Source organism: Trichoplusia ni, chromosome 26 (assembly GCF_003590095.1).
Source record: "Trichoplusia ni isolate ovarian cell line Hi5 chromosome 26, tn1, whole genome shotgun sequence".
NCBI classification, from domain to species: domain Eukaryota; kingdom Metazoa; phylum Arthropoda; class Insecta; order Lepidoptera; family Noctuidae; genus Trichoplusia; species Trichoplusia ni.
Genome location: NC_039503.1, coordinates 1,666,591 through 1,691,945, shown reverse-complemented (window position 1 = coordinate 1,691,945; position 25,355 = coordinate 1,666,591). Strand labels below are relative to the sequence as shown.

Below are 25,355 nucleotides of genomic sequence, written 5' to 3'. Positions count from 1 at the left end.
TTACTCAATTTGCTAATTACTCAAAAGATGGTGAAAAATCAACTCACAAAAATAAAACGAGGCTGAAACAACTGAAATATTTATAACAGTCGTTTATTTTGTATCGTTTGTTTGTATTAAAAGACACATCAAGATTAATTCCCTTTTTTAGATAAACAAATGTATATCGGCGGTTTAAATTTTCATAGATGACGTATTTCCGTTGCCGCCATAACAACGAATAAACAGAATAAAATCTGTTTATCTCTAGCCTATTTCGTGTGAGGCTGACTTACACGTGCCCGACTTTTTCAACCTGCTAATATTATCGTTTCATCTGCCGCTTCATTTAATACCTGATGACGTCACTTCTCATGTTAAGACAGCATTAGGTACATGTCTATTTACGTAAAACATGAACAATATAAATACAAGGCGACCAAGGGCATCCACGCGTATAATTCAGTCTATATTAATTATTTAAATGTTTTCTCAATATCCGCGTTTACTTAAATAATTGAAGATCATTGAAAGTATTTGTTTTTAGTTTTGCGTTGATTTAATGATTCATGATAATTAGTTGGTTTAAGACGATTTGGCGGAACGAGTCTTATCTATACTTATAACTTATAATAAAAAACTGATGAAGTGCGACTCGGACTTTCGACATTCAGGATAAGTGAGAAAAGCAAATTAGCAAAAAAAGTTGGTGCCGCCTCAATTGAGGACCGTACGAATCGTTGCTTAACCTCTATTGTTAGCTGTTTTAATTATTTTACAGTAACATTCACATTTATGAATATGTGTTAAAATTTTAACTGTCTAGCTATCAAGCTTCATGAGTTACAGCCTGGTGGCAAACAAACGGACAGTTGGACTTACACCGGAGTCCTAGTAATTGGATTAAGTTTTTAAATTTTGTATAAAAGTTTGTCGCTGTCGTCAGTGGTAGTCTCAGAATCAAATTAATTGATTTTGAAAATTGTTTTACCAATCACAAGCTACGTTATTAAAGGTGTCAAAAACATGTGACCAAAGTTTTTAGACGAAACACGTTTTTTTTTAAGAGTAAATTTTCGAATTTCGTTCCGGTTCTTCTCCATAGGAATGTTATTTCGGAACCGTGCGCCTAGATTAATTACTGTAATGTTTTAAAAGTGACTGGAAAGGGGCAAAAACTAAACATCTTGATTTTTATTTTGCAATAGGGATGACGACAATTTTTTTTTCAGTGTCCGTCTTGTAGTTTTCTGTATAATAATGAATACGTATTTTTTTATTTGTCCCTCAAACAAAAATTGACCAAATTACAGTGAATGAAACTAACGCGTGACGTCACAATTATGTATAAATTTTACCATATCGTTACGTCACAAGCCCCCTCTCCTAAACTTCATAGCAGTTAATCTTTGTCAATTGTAGTTTTTCTGAAAAAGGAAAAAATACGTGTCTCATACTTTTCAATTATGTAACTGAGGGACTAATTAGATTTTTTCCTTTTATACCCAGTCGACATCCCTATTGATTATGTCAATAACAACTTTTTAATTTTAATTTTTTAATCCCTATTGATTTTGTTTTTAGCTATATACCTTTACTGCTTTATTAAGAATTATTTCAATACTTATACATGAACGTGGCAACAACATTTATCAAGTTTTCCTTTTTAAAACCGACAAAACCGCAACCTGAATTAAAGTATAACGAGTTTAATTCTTATCTCTTTTTTCTCTGATAATAGTATTGTTTTTCCCTAACGGTTTTGCGTAACGAACCGTATATAGGTATTTTATATCTAAAAATACATTTATTATACTACATCGAAAAATGTCGGGGGAAAGGGAAAAATATATCAAAATTATCCTGACCATCATATATTTTTATGTTGTACTTATGATTGTGAAGTTTTGATAGCCCAGTGGCTAGACTGTCGGACTGCCGAGTCATAGGTAATAGTTTCGAATCCCGGTTCGTGTCTTTTAGAAATTGAAATCAGAAACTAAATGACAACATCATGAAAGTACCCGCTTTGTTTTTCAAGGTTTGTCGTCAGACGTGAGATTTCAGGCCTACGGACAGGTTAACTCTAAATTGTATATAAGCCATACGATAAAAAACTATTGTAAACTAGCTTTTCGCCCGCGGCTTCGCGCGCGGCCTCGCCCGCGGCTTCGCCCGCGGCTTCGCCCGCGGCCTCTCCCGCGTCGATGTCGGTTATATCGCGTTTCCAAGAGAACTCTTCAAAAGTCCGGGATAAAAACTATCCTATGTTCTTTCTCAAGGTTAACTCTATCTCTGTACCAAATTTCATTAAAATCAGTTCAGTGGTTTTGACGTGAAAGCGTAACAGACAGACAGACAGAGTTAGTTTCGCATTTATAATATTAATAAAAATATAGTGGATACTTTGAATTCTGCAAAATACAGTACAAGTACAAACTATTTACCAAACTGGTAAAGAGCGTGTTGGACACTCGAAACTGTGGACTCCTACAAATAAACTAAAGAAAAATTTGTAAAAAAAATGGTTACTCATCTTTATGATGGTACAAAGCTTTACTCAATCTTGATTTTATTATTATTTTATTTTTAAACTGGCTACAATTAAACATCGTCTCTATAAGAATGTCTACCGTCTAGCTAACACGCGCCATACGATACAAACAGCGTAATCTTAATAATTAATAGGGTCCAGACTTTATCGTGGATAGGACCTATAAAAAGTACCAATGGAAACTGTCGCAAAGCGTCTAGTTGAGAGTTCTCGTCTCCTCCAAACTTTTACCTCGCTCAGAGCAATGCTGCCAGCCTTTTGGGCACACTCCCAGCCAGCGGCGATGCATTTTTTGATGCCTTGATTTAATTATTGTATTTGTTTTTTAGTGTATAAATTATTTTAAGTGCATGTAGATTGTAAATAGATAAGATATAGATTGTAAAGTATATATAAACTTGTCATTAAAATATTAATAAAGAAACAAAAATGGAAAATCTTAATTAAAAAATAACAACAAAAAAAAACTTACGTCCAACGCCTATTCAGCCAAGACAAGTACTATGTAATATGACCACAACTTAACATCAGCCATCATATCCTTCCCTACGAGGATCACAAAACAAATAGTTTTAAATTTGACCTTCGTAATCTACATTATCTTGCCCAATCCGATTCCAATTAAAATTCGTTCAGTCAATATTAGCACATCGTCACTCGGATGAAGGCCTAAGATATTGTTTGATTATCTCCGAGTATAAAAACTGGACCTATCTTGGATGGAGCATCATTCAACTGATTTGTCCATCCGATCTCTTAAACATGAAGGTAATTTATTAATTTATCTTTAAAAACATTCATGTGTTTAAAATCTGTTTTTGCTTGGTGTATCGTCATAGTTTCGCAAATCCAAATTCCAATCTTATTTTTTTGTGATTGTTATTAGCAATTATCCAAAAAACACGTAGAATTTTATTTAGTCCAAGAGATAATTTTAATCATCTTTTTCAATCAAACTTGTTCTATTATCACATCTGATTGAAAATAAAATCATCATTTCTTCATCTTCCTCCAGGTCATCGTTGCTGTACTCTTCGCTCTCGGCTCCGTGGCAGCCAAAGGATCAGGTCCTTACCTGCCCAGTGGATGGAAACCAGAAGGTCCCAGCTTCTACTTGCCTTCTGAAGTCTCCGTAAGTTTTTAAATTTGTGTACAAGGCATTAGTACTTGAAAAAGGCCATGGATCATATCGTTATTTTCTAAATTAACAAAAAGTTTGAATTTTTTCCTACATATACCGTATTCTTATTCTACAGAAGCCCTCCGATGGTCCTCTCAAAGAAAACCTGTTCCAAGAGACGGAAGCTTCAGGATCTGAAGCCCTCAGGGAGTACGGCCCTCCTAAACTGGACGAGGTTATCCAGATCCTGCCCAGCCAAGCCCTCCCTGATGTAGCCACTGAACAGACCTTCTTGGTAGAAGCTAAGGTCAACCAGGACCTAGTGGCTGCTGTTGAAGAAGCTGAAGTAGAAGGTAAGATCATATGCCTTAAAAATCATAAAAGACATTATCTAATGGGCCTGAATAAAATACAGTAACAAGAACTTAATATAGTTGTTGAATCAAATTCCTTAATGTTAGTTATCTTATTAATTTTCCCTTCAATAATTGAGCTTATTGAAGTCCATTAACATTAGGAAAAAAATAACTACAATTTATCGAAGTACTAATAATTATCTAATGTTTCCAGCCAATACTGAACAAATATCAGCCATCGTTGGAGAACTAGCAACAGCTACTGAATCACAACTTGCTGAAATCTCTGAAGAGCAAACCACTGAAATCCTATCCGAAGCTCAACCAACCTTAGAAGCTAAAGCTGAAATCGTAGAACAGACCGGAGTGACAGCACAAGAAGCTGCTCCTACTGCTGCGTACACAGAAGAGAATGTACAAGAAGAGGTAGTGGTGCCGACTGCTGTTGCTCAAGAAGAGGTTGTCCCTACTGTTGTTGAGGAGATCGTTGAGGAGCAAGTTGTTAGAGTGAACAACATCGCGGAGGCTATCGAGAGCTTGGAAAAGGAGGTTAAGGCTGAGGTAAGAAATGATACAATACTATGTTAAAGCAAAATTTGTCGAGGAAGACAGCTAGTCGTTCCATGTCATATAAATACGAAATACTGCTAAATGTTGGAAGGCAACTCAATTTAGCTTCGGAAAAAAAATATGCTTAAGTCAAACAACGTTTGCAAATAAATTGATAATACATACTAATTGTAGACTTGTAGCTCCAGCTTTGAATAAAAATTCAACATTATTATAATCAATTAATGTTTCAGGCCATCGAAGGTGTTGTGAAAATCAAGCAGATCTCAGGGTAAGTTATATTTAGCAATCGTAACGCTGTATCATATCAATAATATAATAAGACAACGTAATAAGTTTTTGATTCCTCAAATAACCGTATACAAAGTCAGAAGCTAGGAAGTCTGACAACCAGTCTGACTAAGGAGTATCGTGTTGCCCAAGTAACTGGCTTAAGGAAGACAGATATGCAGTCGCTCCTTGTAAAACACTGGTACTTAGCTGCATCCGATAGGACTGGAAGCCAACTTCAACATAATTGGGAAAAGACTAGGATGCTGATGATTCAAGTATCTATCTTTCAAACTATTTATCCTTGAGTTAGTATTGCAAAAAAAAATGTATGTTCGCAGATCCCTGGAACAAGCCCCTGAAGGTTTCCTCGAGTACGGACCCCCCGGCTTCAAGGAGTACGGACCCCCCAAGGAGGACGAAATCGCCCGGTCTGCTGCAGTTGAGGTATGAACACTTCACACACATATATGACTCTCCTATTTTGTAACCCAAAAACGACATTTATTAGCCAGGGAAACAATGTGGCAGTTGACGTTTGCCTCGTTCCTATATCTCTTGTTTTTACTATCTATAAAACTTGCTTTGAATTTGTCTTAAATATACGTTTTCTTTTTTACAGCTGGCCCCGACCAGCGCTTTCGAGAACAATGAAGTCAGAAGGAGGCGATTCTCCCCCAAATTCAGGTATTAACTGAATTTCTGATCGTAATTGCAGGTGGAGCTTAAAGAAGGTTTGGGTTAGAACAGTCATCCAATCAATCAAAACCCATTATTTCTATTTAAATGCAATAGCTAAAACTAGAAACTTATCGCGTAAAATAGATCAAGCTTGACTCAATTGAAGAAAAACTATGAAAAATGTAGATATTTAGGTTAACTTTCAAATACTGTATCAAATTGCTATGGAAAATCTCAAAGTTTTAGTGCACGCTACATAATTTTAATGGAATTTATTTTTAATTTTTCAGATCAACCAAGAAACACTAAGAATGAACGAGAAAGATAACTAAAACTAAGCCAGTTAGGACAATGGACTTCGATACCTAAACTTACTTATTTCATTAAAAAAAAAACAAATAAAAAATCTTCTTTCAAAAATGGCCGTCAGCCATTTTGTTTTATTTGATTAATGTTGGTGTTAGGTTATGTTTAATGTCAGTGGTGATAAGATTGAATAAAAATGTATTGTGATAATAAATTAATAAATGTTATTAACAAATCTAATGCTTACATGGTTTGTTTTCCCTTATTTCAATAACTTATTGAGCTGGACTCTGAAAGGTGGAGTGTAGCGCAACAAAAAATAAATGAAATCTTGTTTTAGTATTATTTTACCGTATGAAAGACACATCGACACATCCCTTGTTTCAAAGATTCAAGACATCATTGCGAACTAAAGACGTTTCGGAATTTTTCTTTTTTTCCCATTTCTTTTATTACATCATACATAACATTTGTTTTTATGGATAACTTATGAAATGAAATAAAAATGGAAATGTTTACCTGCAGAAAAATAAATTAAAAAACATTGATCTCAATACATGAGTATCAACTGTGAGTAAAATTTGTGATTCAATACTAAAAAAAATATCTATGTATTCATATCGTGAAGTTTTCACCTAGTACGTATGAATTAAGTAAATAGAATGCCTAAAATCGCTATATCATGTGTCATTTTATGAATAAACATCTGATTAATTTCATGTTGTATGTACTTTCTTAATATTCTAAGACACCACTGACAAACAGTATAGGAAACCTGGATATCAAATATTGGAAACTACAATCGCTAACAAGCAGTCAGCTAGCTATCAATGTTCAGACCCTTTTTTTTTTTTTTTTTTTGTTTAGGCGGGGGAATCCTCATGGACACCCACTCCCTCGGGGGAGGAAATGGGTAGTGTCAGACTTTTACTGACTAAACCTGAACCGCCGTGCTACGTCATCCGCGTTGTTGTGTCGGTGTATGGCAATGCGTTGCAATCCTTCATACACCGACCGCGGGCTTCCACCGGCCAGTAATGTGGGCCGGTAGGTCACTTTCTTGTGTTGTGTGGAGGCCGACGTGTAAAGAGCGTCGGCCTCCTCGCCTCATATTGGGACCGCATCCATAGCACCGAATGTGGCCCCCCGCCGTGGGTAAATCAATGTTCAGACCCTGCCTATACGGGAAGAAGCAATATGAAGAGGAATTTCACTTCCATTGATTGTTTTGTATTTTATTTTCTAGAGTCCTTTAATGCACTGAGTCGCCTGTGTATTTAAGCAGTCCTGCACCATCACAATTTCCATGAAGATTTGAGGTCATCAGCATGATGCAAAACATTTGGCATGTTTGATTACTGTACTAAGATCGTTATCAATTAGCACACAGCGATTCGTTGGAGTCACCACGCCAAGCCCAAGTCCTTTGCGTCTGTGGGCGTCTATGTGATTTGAATGCTTTTACCACGAGATACGAGGAAACGTTTAGAAAGGCCAAACCTATTCGAAATCATAAATACACGAGTATAATCGAGGAAGTTTGTGAGTGTGAAGGTACACAATGTTAGGTACTGTTGATTCAGTATGGAATTACACTAGAATAACAAATAGGCTGCAACTGCAAGACAGATAGGCGTCACGAGGATGGTAATCTTTAGAGCTACAGAAACGCGGACGACACCGCGTAGAACAGAAAAGTTGTGGGAACCAAGTGCCAATCTTTTGTTTTAAACGTATTTGTAACTTCTCACACTGTCAGAGGTGCGGGAATTGTAAACGGTTTAAAAGGTATACGTCTTCTCGTAGGGTGAGTGCAAAAGGCTAATTCCCCGTAAGAATGCACGCGTAGGACGACGCTTTCGTGTCCTTCTTGGCCTGTTAAAGGTGCAGGAGCAAGGTGCCCTTCCTGTCACCCCCAACCTCAACCCTACAGTGATGGTTGCTAACCCTTTAAAAGGCCTTTCATCAACCTGGCCTCCCTAGTCCAGCCGGGAGAATGCTAAAGATTTTTGGAGATGCTTGATTATTGCTTGTCACTAAGTTACGGTTCAGTCTAGCTATAATGTTATAATGTGATATAGTTATTCTCAAAGATAGAAGAATTGGAACCAAAAAGGTTTCGTATTGCCCGGGCTGTGGCTGGCCCTGTTTCCGGTGATCTCAAAAGCAGAACCTACAGTAGTCTGGGTAAGTCTAGGCAGATGAATAGGTACATGCTCAAAACTTTGGCTTAAGTAAAGACATATTATGCAATTTATTGAATGCTGTTGAGATAAACTTTGATAAATGATTAAAAGGTATCTAACAGAAAATTCGGTTAAAGATATTTCTATTTTGGAGATGATAATTTTACTGGAGTTCATTACATAACGGTATTGCTAGGGTAATAAAATACCAACAACCTTTGTTTTTCAAGTCTGGGTTTTGAAAATTGTATAAGTAATATACTATTGCACTTTCAACAAAGTAAATTAGTTACACAATATGTTCAAATCCGTGAATTTGAAACACCTGAATTAATTAGAGTGACTCCATGAATAAATGCTAGATTAAATTAGATTGGTAAAAAGTTAATTAATTACGTTCAATTTGTTTCAAGTGTGAAAATCTAAGGTGTCCGTAGACATATTCTAAAGATAATCTGCAATTTAAAAACAATTAGCCATACAAACTTAGCGAAACCTAGGGTTTTACAATTAGTCCACGATTTCAACCTTTGGGTACGGACTACGGAACCCCAACAGTCATCAAATACAGCTAAAGACCAACTTAAATTATGACCCATTTAGTCTAAGTACTATTAAGTTCAATTGGATTTTAAACTAGATTTTTGATTCCATAAATCATGAAGACAATTTGACGATAACAATAAGATAAGACTCATAATGCAATCCGATTCCAATCAAAATTCGTTCAGTCAATATTAGCACATCGTCACTCGGATGAAGGCCTAAGATATTGTTTGATTATCTCCGAGTATAAAAACTGGACCTGTCTTGGATGGAGCATCATTCAACTGATTTGTTCATCCGGTCTCCAAAAATGAAGGTGAATTAAGTTAAATTTATTATTACTTTTCGTCTTCGCAAAAATACTTAAGTTGATCTCATAATTTTGATCATTCACTTTTTAAAGTGTTTTTTTTTCTTGTATATAATTTATATTGTCTATAATTGACTCGATGATAATAATACATTTTTTTAATGTTATTGTGACATTGCCATTGACTCACATTTTTGGTTCCTTTTGTGGTGTCTTTTAAGGTGTTTTTGGTTCAATAAAACTTTCTTTGACACCTATATTATACTAATATACTGCTTTACTCTTACCCATATCGTCATCTTCCTCCAGGTCATCATTGCTGTACTCTTCGCCCTCGGCTCCGTGGCAGTCAAAGGATCAGGTCCTTACCTGCCCAGTGGATGGAAACCAGAAGGTCCCAGCTTCTTCCTGCCTTCTGAAGTCTCCGTAAGTTTTTTCCTAGTTCATAGTTTGTTAGCTTGTTGATTTAATCATTTACTTTATACGCACTACTTGTTCATGACCTTAATCGATCATTTCTAAATGTAGGACATCTATTTGAAGGTCATAAAATCAAATTAATGTTTTCTCACTTATTTCATAGGAAAGTCCAATGAAGTAAATTCATTAAATGTGTTGAATACTTTATCCAACAGCAACCATCAGACAGTCCCCTCAAAGAGGACCTGTTTCAAGAGACGGAAGCTTCAGGATCTGAAGCCCTTAGGGAGTACGGCCCTCCTAAACTGGACGAGGTCATCCAGATTCTGCCCAGCCAAGCTCTCCCTGATGTAGCCACTGAACATACCTTCTTAGTAGAGGCTAAGATCAACCAGGACCTAGTGGCTGTTGTGGAGGAAGATGCAGTTGAAGGTATAAATATTGCATCATAACGAAATAATTGGATCAAATTAAATACTTACCTTTCTTAAAAGTTAAAATTGCGAGTTTTCTTTCTCTAAATATGCAAATAGGACGAAAGTGCAAACATTATCTTGCGTGGATTTGCTCGTGGATTCATCATTATATTGTACTTTCGTCATTAAACAAAATGCCTTCTTTCCAGCCAACAATGAACAAATAACAGCCATTGCCGAGGACGTAGCAACAGCTACTGAATCACAACTTGCTGAAATCTCTGAGGAGCAAACCACTGAAATCCTATCCGAAGCTCAACCAACTTTAGACGCTAAAGCTGAAATCGTAGAACAGACCGGACTGACAGCGCAAGAAGCTTCTCCTACTGCTGCGTACACAGAAGAGAATGTACAAGAAGCAGTTGTAGCAGAAGAGGTTGTGGTGCCGACTGCTGGTGCTCAAGAAGAGGTTGTTCCTACTGTTGTTGAGGAGATCGTCGAGGAGCAAGTTGTTAGAGTGAACAACATCGCGGAGGCTATCGAGAGCTTGGAGAAGGAGGTAAAAATAAATAGAATAGTATGTAATGTTATTTATTAATGTGGGGCCAATAGGTTCAGAATAATTATATTAATAGCTGAATATATTAAGACTAAATTCCGACCAAAGTGTAGTAAGGGAAAGATTAGCCCTTTCCCGATCCATTTGAATAGTTGTAGTTTGATTTGAAGTAAGAAACAATTTAATATAGTTCAATTGTAATAACCAGTCTGTTTCTCTTTTCAGACCGTTGAAGATGTTGTTGAAATCAAGCAGATATCTGGGTAAGTTTTAATTAGTTACAAGGAAATTTAAGCATATCTATTAGCGGCCAATCCAGATGTATTTGACCAGTTTGATTCTATCTACAGCTATTTTATTATACTCATTTGCTGATTTTACTATCTTATGATTTTGATGATCTTTCTCTCGAGATCTTTCAAATCTTGTAACCCTAAAAGACACTATTGAAATACCATTTCATTTGTGCAGATCCTTGGAGCAAGCCCCTGAAGGTTTCCTCGAATACGGACCCCCCGGCTTCAAGGAATACGGACCCCCCAAGGAGGAGGATATCGCCAGGTCTGCTGCTGTTGAGGTATGAACCCTTCAATTTGACGTGCATCTATCCTTTTCAATCACTTAAGACCCTTATATACTAGAGCGAGAAAGAGATTTAATTTCCCGGGTTTTGCAGTACATATACAAACATAGTTCTTAATTACATTTTCCTTTCACAGTTGGCACCTACCAGTGCCTTTGAGAACAATGAAGTCAGAAGGAGGCGATTCTCCCCCAAATTCAGGTATTAAGCGAATTTCCCTCAATCTGTGTTTAGGAACTTGCGTGTTAGTTACCGTATACCTAATCATGTATTTAAAACGCAATCAGAGGTCGCGGGTTCGGCTCCCACCTAGAGACAACGTTTGTGTCATGAGTACAATCATCTTCTGTTTTTTGACATGGATATAATTTATGTATAATTTGTTAGAGGTGTAAATGCTTAAATATGTCGGAGATGAGCATGAGAATAAATAACTAAATCATAATTAAAACCTCATTGGTGAAAAATAGTTCGCAACCTCATTCATAAAACCTATATAGTTACTGTTCGCGCCAATACTGGCTGGTTGTAAAATAGAAGCGCGGGTATATTTGAATTTAGAATAGTGGATTATAAGTTGGAAGATTGTCGTGTTACTAAGTGATTATTGCGTAATATTAAAGTTAGTAATTGTTGAGGCGTAATTGATGATTGTGTTGTTAATATTGTGAATATAGATTGTGTAAAGTAACTAAATAATGTGTAATGATTGGACAGCGCAAGGCTGGCGAGTTTGTTGCGCCGTTTGTTCTCTCCAGCGCGCTTAGCAAGCGGTGACGGGCGGGCGTTGTTGGGAATATGTCCAGATAGGGTTAGGATTAGACGATAATGAGATATTGAGGCGTGAATGTGTGTTTTATTGAATACCCTATCCCGATGTCGGCTATCCTGACACCCAAAAGAGAGCTACGCCGACAAATATATTAAAGTATTACTTGTCTAGCACGATCTGTGCTTAGTTTGAGGCTAGATTATGTTGAATGAAAGCTTTAGAATGTTATTAACTTTTGAAATACTGTATATACCAAGAACTAACTAATGAATTATATGACAGATGTATGGAAACTAGTATAGTATATCAATGATATGCATACAACATTTTCAACAAAAAAATATAAAATTCCACATCAGGTCAACAAAGAAACAATAAGAACAAATTAGACAGCTCACTCGCAACATACTGCCTAGAAAAATGGACTTCAAAGCCTGACGTTACTTCGTTCATGAAAAAAAAAAAGAAAAAAATCATTTTTCACAAAATGGCCGTCCGCCATTTTCTTTAAAATAACATTGGTGTTAGTGGGTGTTAGGTTATGTTTCATGTCAATGGTGATTTCAAGTACTTAATTGAATAGAAAATTGTATAGTGATAATTTTATTTTTAATAAATGTATGGTAACAATATATCCCTTTTATTTTTTCCCTTGGATGTAGTACTTTAAGCTGGTCTTTACTTAGAAAAGTGTCTGACATTTTGGTACTTTTACTCACGCTGACAAAATATTATACACGGTGATTTTTTAGTCGTCTTACAAAAGCAGCCCAGTTCATGTATCCAATGACTAGAACAGGTTCATGATAAAAAATAACAATGGTGAGGGGCGCGGGCGGCGGCGTTTTTATAATTTTTAAGAGTATATTTCAGATTTATCTTGTTTAATTTTTCTTCGTACTTATTATCTTAGTTGATGATAAAAAAATAATAATCGCGCCTATTGGTATTTTACGTCGGATACATGAACTGGGCTCCTTTTGTAAGACGACTAAAAAATCACCGTGTATACTAGAGCGAGAAAGAGATTTAATTTCCCGGGTTTTGGAGTACATATACAAACATAGCTCTTAATTACATTTTCCTTTCACAGTTGGCACCTACCAGTGCCTTTGAGAACAATGAAGTCAGAAGGAGGCGATTCTCTCCCAAATTCAGGTATTAAGCGAATTTCCATCAATCTATGTTTCGGAACTTGCGTGGGAGTTACAGTATACCTAATCAGGTATTTAAAACGCAATCGTGACCTCTGATTGCGGTCGCAATCGTGACACCTCTGAAGGAGGGTTCGGCTCCCACCTAGAGACAATGTTTGTGTCATGAGTACGATCATCTTCTGTTTTTTGACATGGATATAATTTATGTATAATTTGTATGTATTTAGAGGTGTAAATGCTTAAATATATTAAAGTATTACTTGTCTAGCACGATCTGTGCTTAGTTTAGGGCTAGATTATGTTGTATGAAAGCTTTTGAATGTTATTAACTTTTGAAATACAGTATATACCAAGAACAAATTAATGAACTACATGACAGATGTATGGACACTAGTATAGTATATCAATGATATGCATACAACATTTTCAACTAAAAATATAAAATTCCATTTCAGGTCAACAAAGAAACAATAAGAACAAATTAGACAGCTCACACGCAACATACTGCCTAGAAAAATGGACTTCAATGCCTGAGGTTACTTCGTTCATGAAAAAAAAAAAGAAAAAAAATCATATTTCACAAAATGGCCGTCCGCCATTTTCTTTAAAATAACATTGGTGTTAGTGGGTGTTAGGTTATGTTTGATGTCAATGGTGATTTCAAGTACTTAATTGTATAGAAAATTGTATAGTGATCATGTTATTTTTAATAAATGTATGGTAGCAATATATCCCTTTTATATTTTCCCTTGGATGTAGTACTTTAAGCTGGTCTTTACTTAGAAAAGTGTCTGACATTTTGGTACTTTTACTCACGCTGACAAAATATTATACACGGTGATTTTTTAGTCGTCTTACAAAAGGAGCCCAGTTCATGGATCCGACGTAAAATACCCCTAGGCGCGATTTTTTTTTTTTATCATCAACTAAGATAATAAGTACGAAGGAAAATTAAACAAGAGAAATCTGAAATATACTCTTCAAAATGATAAAAACACCGCCGCCCGTGCCCCTCACCATTGTTACAAGGCTCGGACCGCGCTCGCAACAGAGCTGTGTTTCTAAAAAACTACGAATTGCATCATAATATTGAATAAAAGTTGCATTTTAAATTTATTCAAATGTCATAAATACATTATTGTTTTTATCATGAACGTGTTCTAGTCATTGGATACATGAACTGGGCTGGTTTTGTAGTTTTGTAAGACGACTAAAAAATCACGGTGTATACCTGCGTTAAAATTTGAAGTGACATCTCTAAGTGTCATTAACTGTAATTATACCAAAAACGTTTCCTTTTTCATTCATTGAACTACATGACGGACTATTTACACGCATAGGTATTACATATAGGTACAGTTTAGGTATTACTTACATACACTCACAGGTACTATGCCTACCAATGATCGTCGCTACGAGAGACGTGCAGATTTATTTTCGTTTTTTTTTCAACCACTCCCGCACTAATGATAAATTCATTAAACCTTGTGTCGCGGGGAGTTTCACAAACAAACAAATCACATGCGCAATGATACCCAGACTCAGAACAAGCATTCGTGGATCGCACAAATGCTTGTCCTACGCCGGGATCGAACCCGCGACACGACGCGCGCTGTGGGTTTGGCTTGGGGACCTCAACCACTATGCTGTTGCCGAGTTATGCAAAAAGAGCCTTGCGCAGCGCCATACTGGGAACAACGATCCACTTATTCGGCTCCCATCGGCTTTATTCATTATTTTATCCGAAGGAAGATATGTGCACGATTGGTTGATAAAACGATAAATATTAGCTTCACTAAACCAAGTTCTTTAGTTCACAATTCGTCATTCGAGAACATACATAGTTCAGTGATTGCCGCGTTCTAAATTGTTCAAATTATTTTTGTATGTTTTACGTAAATCATTAAAAAAGTTTTGAGTAAAAGGCGGTAAATTGAGCTGTCAAATGTAAGTCCTTTTTTTTAATCAACGGTTTTGTAACTCGATTTTTGTTCCGTACTGATAAAGTTGGTAATGCTTTTAGTTTATTTAACTTTTTTGGAATAATAATATTACTTTTTTTGTTTAAAAAATATGAGGTTCAAAGTTTCTTGGTATTTTATTAAATACACAAGACATTATGGGTTTTTAAATTAGAAATGAATATGTAGTTTTAAAGGGATGGGATGTAAGAGAATCCTAATCGCAAAGGTATGGCGATCCAGAAAATCCTGTTGTCAAACAATCTGAATTTGAACTTAGAATCAAAAAGTAGATTTTAGCATTGGTTGACTGTAATCGGAGGTTCGGTTCCCATTTTAAAGAAACGCTCTATCCAGGCAAAATACGACATTAGGTAATAAGCTTTTCCTCAATCCTACGAATCCTATCAGGAAATCGTTATCAATTATGCAACAACCAAGATAAGAAAAACTAATTGTAGAATGGTGAACATTTACCTTAAATTATTAATAATTTTCCGATAAGCCGATAGCATACGAAATATGTAACCAAAATAAGTAATAAGATGATCGTTAATCAGTCCATAATAATTATTATGTAAAATAATTTAATGATTAGCAAAATTTTAAACAGCAACAAGAGAATATTTTATTTGTGCCGACGATGTTAGCCCCTTTTTTTAATCTACCCCCGCAATAAGTAACTAAATTCTCGTGTCGCGGGAGGTTTCACAAACATTCAAGTGCACAAAGACACCCAGTCTCAGGAGAAACATTCATGTGTATTCGTGGATCATAAAAACGTTTCTCCTAAGTGAGGATCGAAATATTTCTCTACCTAGTACCCATGATTTCAAGAGTTGTCATTTTAGTCAATAAATTCAGTGCCGGTTTACCAGAGACTTAATCGATCCTCGATAGCCGAGTGTTTGAGGTTACTACGCCAAACCCACGATTGCTTGTTGTGTGTCTGGGTGTCTTTGTGCACGTGATTTGTGTTTGTGAAACCCTCTCGACACAAGGATTAAACGCCTTACTGCGTGAGTAAACAAAGAAAAAATTGATTCTGTCAAAATTAAAACTAGATGACATGAGTAAAAATATATATGTTTTTAATTTAGTATTTTTATTTACAGTACGTGACCCAACGAATGCAGTAGAAGGAACTTTGACAACTAGTCAGATAATAGTACGAATAACGAAAAAATGGAGACTCCCGATGAAGGTTTCACCATGACGGCGAGCGGAGGAATCAAACCTGGAGTTAAGGAGTTAGTGTATAATAATACCTATATACAATATATTAAGGCTGCTCTTTCATAAAAAGCTTGAAAAAAGCGTGCAGATGAAACAGCTTTTTGTCGGCACTTACAGAGAATTTATATCTGCAAAAAATAGTTAGTAATCTACATATATAATATGATACGTAATTTGGCTTAGCCATAATTTTTCTATTGGCATCACATAACAAGTAAAACAGTACCCAAATCACCTCCAATTCGAAGCGATAATACCATTTTATTGCTTTATTTTTAATAAAAGAACATTAGAAAAAATTCTACTGCTTTGCAATACATAAGAAAATGATTTGGTTTGGTTACTTTTTAAAAATATGTCTGATTTCTATAATAACTATTTAAAAATGTGTCCCGTATAAATACTGCATCTATATCAAACCCGCACTCGTCCGAATGCACAAGGTCACTAGCGAGAATACAAGCCTTAGAGTTATTTTTCAACGAAAAAACAAATTTTAAGATTTCAGAGGTTTTTGCGTGAAAGAGGAACAAATATCCATTCAAACCTTACGAACTTTCGCGTTTATAATATTAGTAGGATTTGTACGAAACTCTCTGTGTTGCGAGTCTGCTGATCACGTGACCGGTTTTTATTACTCTTACAGGGGCCCACGTAAAAAGTTGCCGACGAATTTGAACCCGCATCGGATGCAAAAGATATTCGATTCCGAAGAAATATCGAAAACTCGTACACATCGTTATGGAGGGAAAAATACAAGCGGAGGTGTTGAAGATGAAGAAAACTGTCCCAAGTTGTGTGTAGTGCAGTTACTTTGAAATAGGTTTACTAATTAACCTTTTGAGGTACCTTACTAGTAGGTATACTTCATTTATTATAACGTTAGAAAAAAGAGGCTCGTAGAAGCAGGAGTGCGAAACATTTTATTTCTATTTTAAATTACAAAACAAAACAACAACCCAATAACAACACTAATAACGATAAGAAAACAATAACTAAACAGTTAAAATCACGAAAACTTGGCAATAACAACGAACAGGATGCAGTATTCACAAGTGAATGACATAGATAGATACTTTTGTGACATATAACTTCAAATGACATAAACCGACAAAATGAGAAAATCCCTTCTGTCACAACTTATGAAAGGATTAGGTAACCTCTTAGATTTGGTAGGATTATACTGAAGGGAAAAACGTTCCGGGTGTTGTGCATCGCTGCTTCTTTTAAGTTTTTAGCATTGACACTGGAATTTTAATATGGCTGAAATAATATATTTAAATGAAAGTCACTTAATTTCATAAGGTTAAGTATCGAAATAATTACAGTGATTTGTACGAACGGATATACATAGATGCGTAATAAAGTCGGCGTAAATCACAACTTTAATATGTTTGTTGTATTTTTGCTGCAAAGTGTGCCTTAAAAAGAACCCTTTTTAACTTCTGTCTAATGCTATAAGAAATGAAGTATACGTAAGGAGAACAAATTAAATTTATCTTACGTACAAATATTTTTTTGTTTAAGTAATCTAAAGAAACAGAAGAAGAGAACATTTACCCCGTAATTAATGAGTACCACTAATTATATTACAAATCGTTAAGTATCTATTCAAAAGAGTTTCTCTATTTGTCTAAAATCTTCATCAAAATAAAGCGGTACTTAAAACCAATATAAAACAGGAATTAGGATTAACAAATCAAATACCTATCACTCGTTTGCGTATTTAATATGTTTGAGTAAAATAACGCAGACCAATATTGTTTACCTTTTTATTAGTAGCCCACTTAAACAAATGGACGATTTTTTTGTCACCTTCCCGATTTTGATGCATTACTTTGGCGTCAATCATTGCATAAATATTTTTTCCTTTTAGCACTCAATCAATAGACAAATATTGAGATATCACTTACAATGTTTTCTATAAAAAGTTGATGATTTTATTTCCAGTGTATTGTTGTTTAATGCATAGTAAATGATACGTATATATTTCAATTACGTCTCGGAAACATAAAGTGATCAAATAAGTACCATTTACGTTTAAGTTACGTAAGGGCTAATTCCGCTATTTACAATGGCCGATAAATTAATGGTAATTCTATTACATTTGACATTCGTACTCTCCCTAGCATTTTGCCAACACAATAATTGAAAATTCATTGTATTGACCGTGAGTGCTCCGCCCCGTACTGAAATTTCAATTATTATTTTGGCAAAATGCGTAAGAGAATATGAATAGTGTGATTTTAATCTTATTTCCAATCATTCATTCCAGGATTGTGTATTTTACGGAACCGTTATGTATTTATACCAACCCAGTCATCATGCCTATTGCAATATTAAGTACTAGCTGTTGCCCGCGACTTCGTCCGCGTGGTTAGAAGTTATAAGTTATAATTTATACAATGAAAGCGCAAAAAATGTGTTTTTTTACGACCTCACATTAGAAACCTCAAAAATTGTAGCCTATGTGTTATTCTGATGTATAAGCTATATTGTGGTAAAGTTTCATTCAAATCCATTCAGTAGTTTTTACGTGAAAGAGTAACAAACATACCATACATCCATACTTACAAACTTTCGCCTTTATAGGTAATAGTAGTAGGATCTACTTTACGAGGCGGTAAGCCCACAGCACTTATTCTTAATCTGGGTGTAATTTATCTATAATATGTATGTATTTAGTAACAAAAGTATGTTAATCATCAGTTGTCTAGTACTCATATTACGAGCTATGCTTAGTTTGAGACTTAATGGCGTTGTGGGAAAGTTGTGTGTATTCTCGAGTATATATTATACACTGTGATTTTTTAGTCGTCTTACAAAAGCAGCCCAGTTCATGTATCCGACGTAAAATACCCCTAGGCGCGATTATTATTTTTTTATCATCAACAAAGATAATAAGTACGAAGAAAAATTAACAAGAGAAATCTGAAATATACTCTTAAAAATGAAGAAAACGCCGCCACCCGCGCCCCTCACCATTGTTACAAGGCTCGGACCGCGCTCGCAACAGAGCTGTGTTTCTAAAAAACACATAATATTGAATAAAAATTGCATTTTAAATTTATTCAAATCTCATAAATACCTAATTTTTTAGCATGAACGTGTTCTAGTCATTGGATACATGAACTGGGCTGCTTTTGTAAGACGACTAAAAAATCACGGTGTATAATATTTCAGTATATTCTCCAGTATACATTATTTACTGGAGAATGGTTGAGGTGGTTCTTTGTAAAACGTAAGGAGAGAAGAACGGTAAGTTCATTAGGTATTAGGTATCTTCACAACAAAATAAAAATACTCAAGTGCCTTGTTTGATAAATAATTCAATTATCATATATTTTATTTGAATATCACATTTGTATATAAACTTAAGGAAACTCATTACAAAACAACATACATAAGTAATTTTTTATTAATACTGGTGTAAACAATATGAGACACAAAAATGTTGAAGAAAAAAACTGCGTATAGGCATATACGCAGTTTCACGGTCAAGATTAAGGACTTGGGTCTAAAACTAGTCAGGTATTCATAAATAATTATTTATATAATATTGGAATGTTTCATTTATTTGTTCATAGTTTAATTATAACTAAATTAGTGTAATATTGAAACAATGTAGGTAGCACAAAAAGATTTCTTCATAAACTCACTTAATCTCTTTAATTACTAAAACATTTAATTGTACACAGTTTGTGTTTAATAGTTAAATAATACAAATATGTAGTTAATAAAAATATCAGACACATTTAAATTCGAGATATAGTTCACAAGCTTAGCGCAAATAAACACTATTACAATTTTATTTCATTAATGAATAAACTTAGAAACTAAAATTCAAAATGGCCGATGTTTTTGGCGGCAACTTCGAATTTTGTGAGCTTGTTATTTTCCCTTTTTAAGGTTTGATAATAAATAATACTGCTTTAATTGAGTTCAATAAAAACTAAACATATCATTAAATAATAATTTATTATTTAGTATAATAAATTACTGCCATTGAAACGAAAATAATAGTAGGTAAGTTAAAAACTAAGATCATACAACCTAAAAAAATCTAATACGACTTCCTGTATTAACTTAAAATTAAGCACCATTAGGAAAGTACACTGCAAGATTAGTTGGTACTTCGGAAAACGGTCAAAAGATCGTTGGAGCGAGACAAAAGTATACATGCACGCTGTATAAGACAGAGCTGGTGATATTTTGAAGCTCTTTCCCGACGTACCAAGTTATTTCAGCATGGACTAGTTTCACTAGAGCTCATTCAGATAGCGCATCGGTAATACCCAACTTGCACTTACTTATTATAAAGAATCAGAATTGCCATTCCACGTGAAAATATTACCATCTTTTAACATAATATATATTGTGATTTCATTGTGGACGGTTTCAAAAACATATATTTTCGTACTATTATGATATATGGTAGTTAAAACTAAAATGTGTTAATAATTAATAATTCCATAGTATTTTTCTGTTTGAAATTAATTTTGCAATCTTATGGCATTTTGCAAGTATGGTAATGGTTGAAATAAATCAAAGAAATTAGTCCAACTATTACCTAGGATTTAACTAAACAATATAAAATTAGCTAATGTATAAATTTGTGTTCTATTTTTTTATTGCTTAGGTTCATATTCAAATACAGAGTAGAAGAGTTGTTTTGTTATCAAAGTAACATAAGTTTTAAACATCTGAAGGTTTTAGTCTGAGAGCGACAATCAGTATATAAAGCCAAAGAGGTTTGTATCTCTTGCCCAAAGCGTATTAAAAACTTATGTTGACTTGTCTTGTACACGAATTTTCCATATAAGTATATTATTATTGAGCTTGTAAACACATATTACCCACAGTAAATGACGTCACTTTTCCACAACTAATTAAACATGGAAGTAAAGTAACAAAAACAGTAGGTATTCGACAACACATTTTTAGTTATAAATTAATCATAAAAACGCTCTTCAATGCAATAAGAATTATTACCGTACTACAAAATTAGGACAAAATAAGTTTAACTTAACAATAAATTGACTAGTGACAAGGAAATACTATTTACACCTTTAACACGAGATCCTTAAAATTGTTAATACATGTTTAATTAACAAAAACAAATCAATAATTAACCTCCATTTGACATCTCCTCCAAAAAAAAGCTAAATTTCTACAAAATACCAAACTTTCTGTTAACATATCTAGAAGCTAGCGCATTTAAATAGAAAAAAAGCCATGCTAGCAATATCGAAAACCGCGAGAATACACTCTTCTCTTTAACATTAATACACTCAAAAAGATTAATTACGTTTTTCTTTTTGCAATAAATAATTTCATTCAAACTAATATTTAAATCTGTTGGTGGTTATTTTATTCATCGGTGTTGCCAGTTTTCTCTTTATTTTTTACTCAAAATCAAGAGCGCATTTTCGTCATCCAATCGTTTTTGTATACGATGTACTTGGTTTAGGGCATCCTGTAAAAAAAAACAATTTATACTTAACTATACTTAAGACTCATAATTTGGTACATATATTTATTTCTTTCTTTCATATAAATAGCATCAACTCAATGGAAATTACGATTATTAGAAATTTTATGATTCGTTGCCAACGTTTTAAATCCGCAATTCAGACTCAAACCAAATTAGGCAATTGTTCTTTAACTATTTGATTAGGGATTGATTATCCTGTTTAATACAAATAAATACAAAGAAACAATCCAAATTTCAAAAGGGTTTCAAATCTGCGACGCCTGGCTATACAAGCCAGTCGCTTTACTACGCTACTGGGGCTACTAAGTTTAAATTTGTTCATTGTATCGCAAAACGTAGGTATAGCGGACCTGAACGAACAATTTCATCTTCTCTACCGGTTTCTCCGTATGCAAAACTAACTGCTACCAGCAGGCCCGCACGCAAAAAAACGAAAATGATTCCATAGGCACATAAAATCCGTATACAAACTATCCTGTGTTAATCCTGGCTATAAGTTTACCAAGTTTCTTCAAAATCCGTTCAATGGTTTTCGCGTGATAGAGGAACAAACATTGGTGCGTTTGGTCTCTGGATGGGTGACCATCTTTGTCATAACGACTTCCTCCGTGTTTCGGATGGCACGTTAAATTCTGGGTCCCGGCTGTTATTCCTACATCTTTGACAGTCGTTACAGGAAGTCAGAAGCTTGAAAGTCTGACAACCAGTCTAACCAAGGGGTATCGTGTTGCCCAGGTAACTGGGTTGAGGAGGTCAGATAGGCAGTCGCTCCTTGTAAAACACTAGTACTTAGCTGAAACCGTTTAAACTGGAAGCCGACCCCAACATAGTTGGGAAAAGGCTAGACCGATGAAATGATGTCCCAAGTCGTCCGTACCTGTTTCATGATGTCCACAGCCGCTTCCCCCACTTCCATGGCCGCTTCAGCCAGCACACTCCTTATGCATATACCACGATACTCCATCTTTACTCTTTGGCAGCGGTCGAGACCAAATTCAGGTTGGCGCTTAGCATCGTTATTCTGATGAAAGATAACAAAATAATTCGTTTATTTCTCCTCTCAATTGTTAACTTATGCCACAGTTTAATTATTATAACAAAACCTATGAATAACTTTGAAAAATTGGTGTTGTTAACTGATGCTGGTCTGTATAATAATATTATTATATTACAAGGTCACCAGACCCTCACACTCACACAGAATTAGTTTTGAATAAGGATTCACTGAAAATAAATTGCAGTAGAGGAGGATAAAATAAATGTTACAAGTAATCTTATATGTTATACAACATACATCTACGAAACCGCTTGACCGATTTTCATGAAATGATAAAGCAGTAGGGTCTGAGCATCGGCTACTACTTAATGTTACTGTCTATTATTCGTACCTCTAATCTAAACGATTAGTGCTGTGACAGTCTTTTACCACAGTTTATATGGCATAACACACTGTATATTTACAGGGTGTCTTGAGAAGTAAGGACAACCAGTGATAGAGAATACTGCTTATCCTTAGTCTGGGTGTCTTTGTGTATGTGACTTGAATGTTTGCGGAATCCCGCGCGACACATGGATTAAATTGCGGGATTAAATGCAGTCGGGACGATTAATGCGCGACTCGTTAAAAAAAGGTAAGGTGAAATTTTGAAAAACCTCTTCCGTTTGAACTACACAAACCTGGGAAGTGCGGCCTTCATCAGTGTCGTCAACATCTCCATTGTCGTATGAAACGTCATTGGAATCGAATACTTTTTCCATCGGTTTTGCTCTCTGTTCGTTTGGCAGGGTTGCTAAAGGACCTCTGTAACCGATTAAAAACGATTTAGGGCCGATTTTTCAATCGCCAGATAACTTTTTTTCGACGAATATGCTTGACGTTTTGACAGCTTTTGTATAGAAAATATGTCAAACGGCCAAATTAATTCCTCAAATAAAAGTTATCTGACGCTTGAAAAATCGGGCCTTAGACGAAATTTGGTACAAATATCCCATCCCACTAATATTATAAAGGTGAAACTTTGTGAGTGTGTATGTTTGTTACTTCTTCACGCCAAAACGGCTGAACCGATTTTAATGAAATTTGGTATGGAGTTAGCTGACACCCTGGATCAACATATAGGCTACGATTTATTACGAGGAAATATCTTATTCTATAACCACGCGGACGGAAGTCCCGGGTAACAGCTAGTAGTTTATAACCTGGATTAACACATAGTTTTTAACCCGACTTTGTGTTAATTTTTAATTAGTAAAGAACACCTAGTATGTGTATAAGTGCTAACTCATTAACTCCGTTTTGGACTCCTTTACTCGTGATGGTAAACCCCTCATCATTCATTCTCTTCAATGCGATGATTCTTTTGATTGTCTCCGCGTAATCTGACCAGTAATCCACCTTGCCCCGGCATATGTTGGGGCACGCACTGTAATAAAAAATACTCAATTAAATACAGATTGCTGTTGGTCTAGTGGTTTGTGGCTTTGACTGCTGTACAGCAGGTCGTGGGTTCGAATCTCACCTAGGACAAATGTTTGTGTGATGAGCACGATCATTTGTTCTGGGTCTGGGCGTAATTCATCTATATTATGTATGTATCTAAATATATGTATGTTTATCAGTTGTCTAGTACTCATAGTACAATCTTTGCATAGTTTGAGACTAGATGGCGTTGTGTGAAAGTTGTGGATTATTATTATTATTAAAGATTCATTCTTTTAAATAAATAAAAAATCATCATCATTCACAGCCTTTGTCCTCCCAAAGCTGGGCATAAGCCTACCCTTTCTCACGCGAATGTCTACCCACGGTCCCATCCAAACTCAACAAGAGACCTGTTATAGAGACAATTTTATCGTGGGCGCTTGGATACCTCAACCACTCGGCTATCCGTGCAGTCGAAAAATTATTCCCCGAACAATTCAGTCATTTACATATTAAAACTTTTCGTGATTTTCAAAATGTCATCCGTCAGTTGGAATTGGACCTGCTCCAGATGTGAATTTATTTTTCCTAGAACTCTGTTAAAAAAAAACGAAGTTTTGTCATGGTAACTCCGTTTATTTATTTATTGAATATGCTCAAAAATAATACACATAATAGATTTAGCAGCTTGTTTATGAAATAGATTGGTGTATAATAACCCTAAAATGTCAACCAGTACAGTTCTTTTCATAATTCTTTGAACTCGTAAGACGATAGATAAAACTACTTGTACCATCTTTAAAAAAAAACTGGGAATTTTGATCAGATTACATTAGGTACATTATAGGTATCTGACAAATTTATATATAAATGCAAAGCAAAACAAACAATTTTTTTCCCGACGTTATAACTACTATATTTTAATCCCGAAAATAAATATTTTTATATTAATAACTAGCTGACCCAGTAAACGTTGTTTTGCCGAATATTTTTTTTCTAGTTGTTTGTATTTTTTAATGCCACACTATAAAAAAAAAAACAAGAAATTTCGTCCAAAAAAATAAAAAATAATAATTTTATTGTGAGCAACTCTTACCGTTACCACTTAGGGGTATGAAAAATTGATCTTGTTCTATTCTCAGACCTACCCAATTTCATAAAAATATGTCGAACCGTTTCGGAGGAGTACGGTAACTAACATCGTGAATTCGTGACACGGGAATATTACATAATTTCGGACCACAATTCGATTTCCAAAACACTTTAAATAAAAATAAAAACTTACATTTGACAGCTGAAATTCCCGCGCTTTAGTCACAGACAATTTATAGAATTACGAAGAGTAAGTGTACTTGGAAAATACACAAAGAATAATTTGAATACCGAAAGCGTCGGTCACTGAACTATGTGTATTCTTGAATGACGAATCGTGAAATGAAAATATTGTATGTATTGCA

The 25,355-nt window shown here is 35.0% G+C and overlaps 3 protein-coding genes and 1 long non-coding RNA gene across 6 annotated transcripts; 3 read left to right on the top strand and 1 right to left on the bottom strand.

Annotated features, from left to right (window-relative positions):
• The first annotated feature begins 3,280 nt into the window (after nt 1-3,280).
• On the top strand, nt 3,281-6,076 carry LOC113505661. The gene is made up of 8 exons (XM_026888463.1): nt 3,281-3,301; nt 3,549-3,665; nt 3,790-4,006; nt 4,224-4,570; nt 4,813-4,850; nt 5,191-5,296; nt 5,472-5,536; nt 5,821-6,076. Exons 1-8 carry the CDS (start codon nt 3,296-3,298, stop codon nt 5,837-5,839), a joined length of 915 nt encoding a protein of 304 aa, XP_026744264.1. The 5' UTR covers nt 3,281-3,295; the 3' UTR covers nt 5,840-6,076.
• Nucleotides 6,077-8,878: 2,802 nt separating this feature from the next.
• LOC113505709 lies at nt 8,879-11,064 on the top strand. The gene is made up of 7 exons (XM_026888516.1): nt 8,879-8,884; nt 9,188-9,304; nt 9,514-9,730; nt 9,924-10,273; nt 10,499-10,536; nt 10,745-10,850; nt 10,993-11,064. Exons 1-7 carry the CDS (start codon nt 8,879-8,881, stop codon nt 11,062-11,064), a joined length of 906 nt encoding a protein of 301 aa, XP_026744317.1.
• A 3,317-nt stretch (nt 11,065-14,381) lies between these two features.
• Nucleotides 14,382-17,224, top strand: LOC113505663. 3 transcript variants are annotated; one of them, XR_003401650.1, is made up of 3 exons: nt 14,382-14,732; nt 15,862-15,996; nt 16,629-17,224. It is a non-coding gene; the product is annotated as an uncharacterized LOC113505663 (long non-coding RNA). The 3 variants fall into 3 exon arrangements; XR_003401648.1 differs by lacking the exon at nt 14,382-14,732 and adding an exon at nt 15,730-15,765; XR_003401649.1 differs by lacking the exon at nt 14,382-14,732 and adding an exon at nt 15,735-15,765 and having other exon boundaries at nt 15,847-15,996.
• Nucleotides 17,225-19,950: 2,726 nt separating this feature from the next.
• On the bottom strand, nt 19,951-25,355 carry LOC113505647. Its single transcript, XM_026888451.1, has 5 exons — nt 25,184-25,355; nt 23,759-23,899; nt 23,154-23,277; nt 22,354-22,497; nt 19,951-21,458 (listed from the first exon to the last, which is right to left on the bottom strand). The coding sequence occupies exons 2-5, from the start codon at nt 23,812-23,814 to the stop codon at nt 21,381-21,383; spliced, it is 402 nt and encodes a 133-aa protein (XP_026744252.1). The 5' UTR covers nt 23,815-23,899; nt 25,184-25,355; the 3' UTR covers nt 19,951-21,380.

Bases quoted from the DNA above. Each gene is read 5' to 3' on its own strand.
- LOC113505661 (XM_026888463.1), top strand. The intron at 4,007-4,223 runs GTAAGATCATAT...TAATGTTTCCAG, and splicing joins TGAAGAAGCTGAAGTAGAAG to CCAATACTGAACAAATATCA. The intron at 4,571-4,812 runs GTAAGAAATGAT...TTAATGTTTCAG, and splicing joins AAAAGGAGGTTAAGGCTGAG to GCCATCGAAGGTGTTGTGAA.
- LOC113505709 (XM_026888516.1), top strand. The intron at 9,731-9,923 runs GTATAAATATTG...CCTTCTTTCCAG, and splicing joins GGAGGAAGATGCAGTTGAAG to CCAACAATGAACAAATAACA. The intron at 10,274-10,498 runs GTAAAAATAAAT...TTCTCTTTTCAG, and splicing joins TCGAGAGCTTGGAGAAGGAG to ACCGTTGAAGATGTTGTTGA.
- LOC113505647 (XM_026888451.1), bottom strand. From the start codon at position 23,814: ATGAATGATGAGGGGTTTACCATCACGAGTAAAGGAGTCCAAAACGGA. The intron at 23,278-23,758 runs GTTAGCACTTAT...AATCGGTTACAG, and splicing joins GTCCAAAACGGAGTTAATGA to AGGTCCTTTAGCAACCCTGC. The intron at 21,459-22,353 runs GTACGGACGACT...TTTTTTTTACAG, and splicing joins CTGTGGACATCATGAAACAG to GATGCCCTAAACCAAGTACA.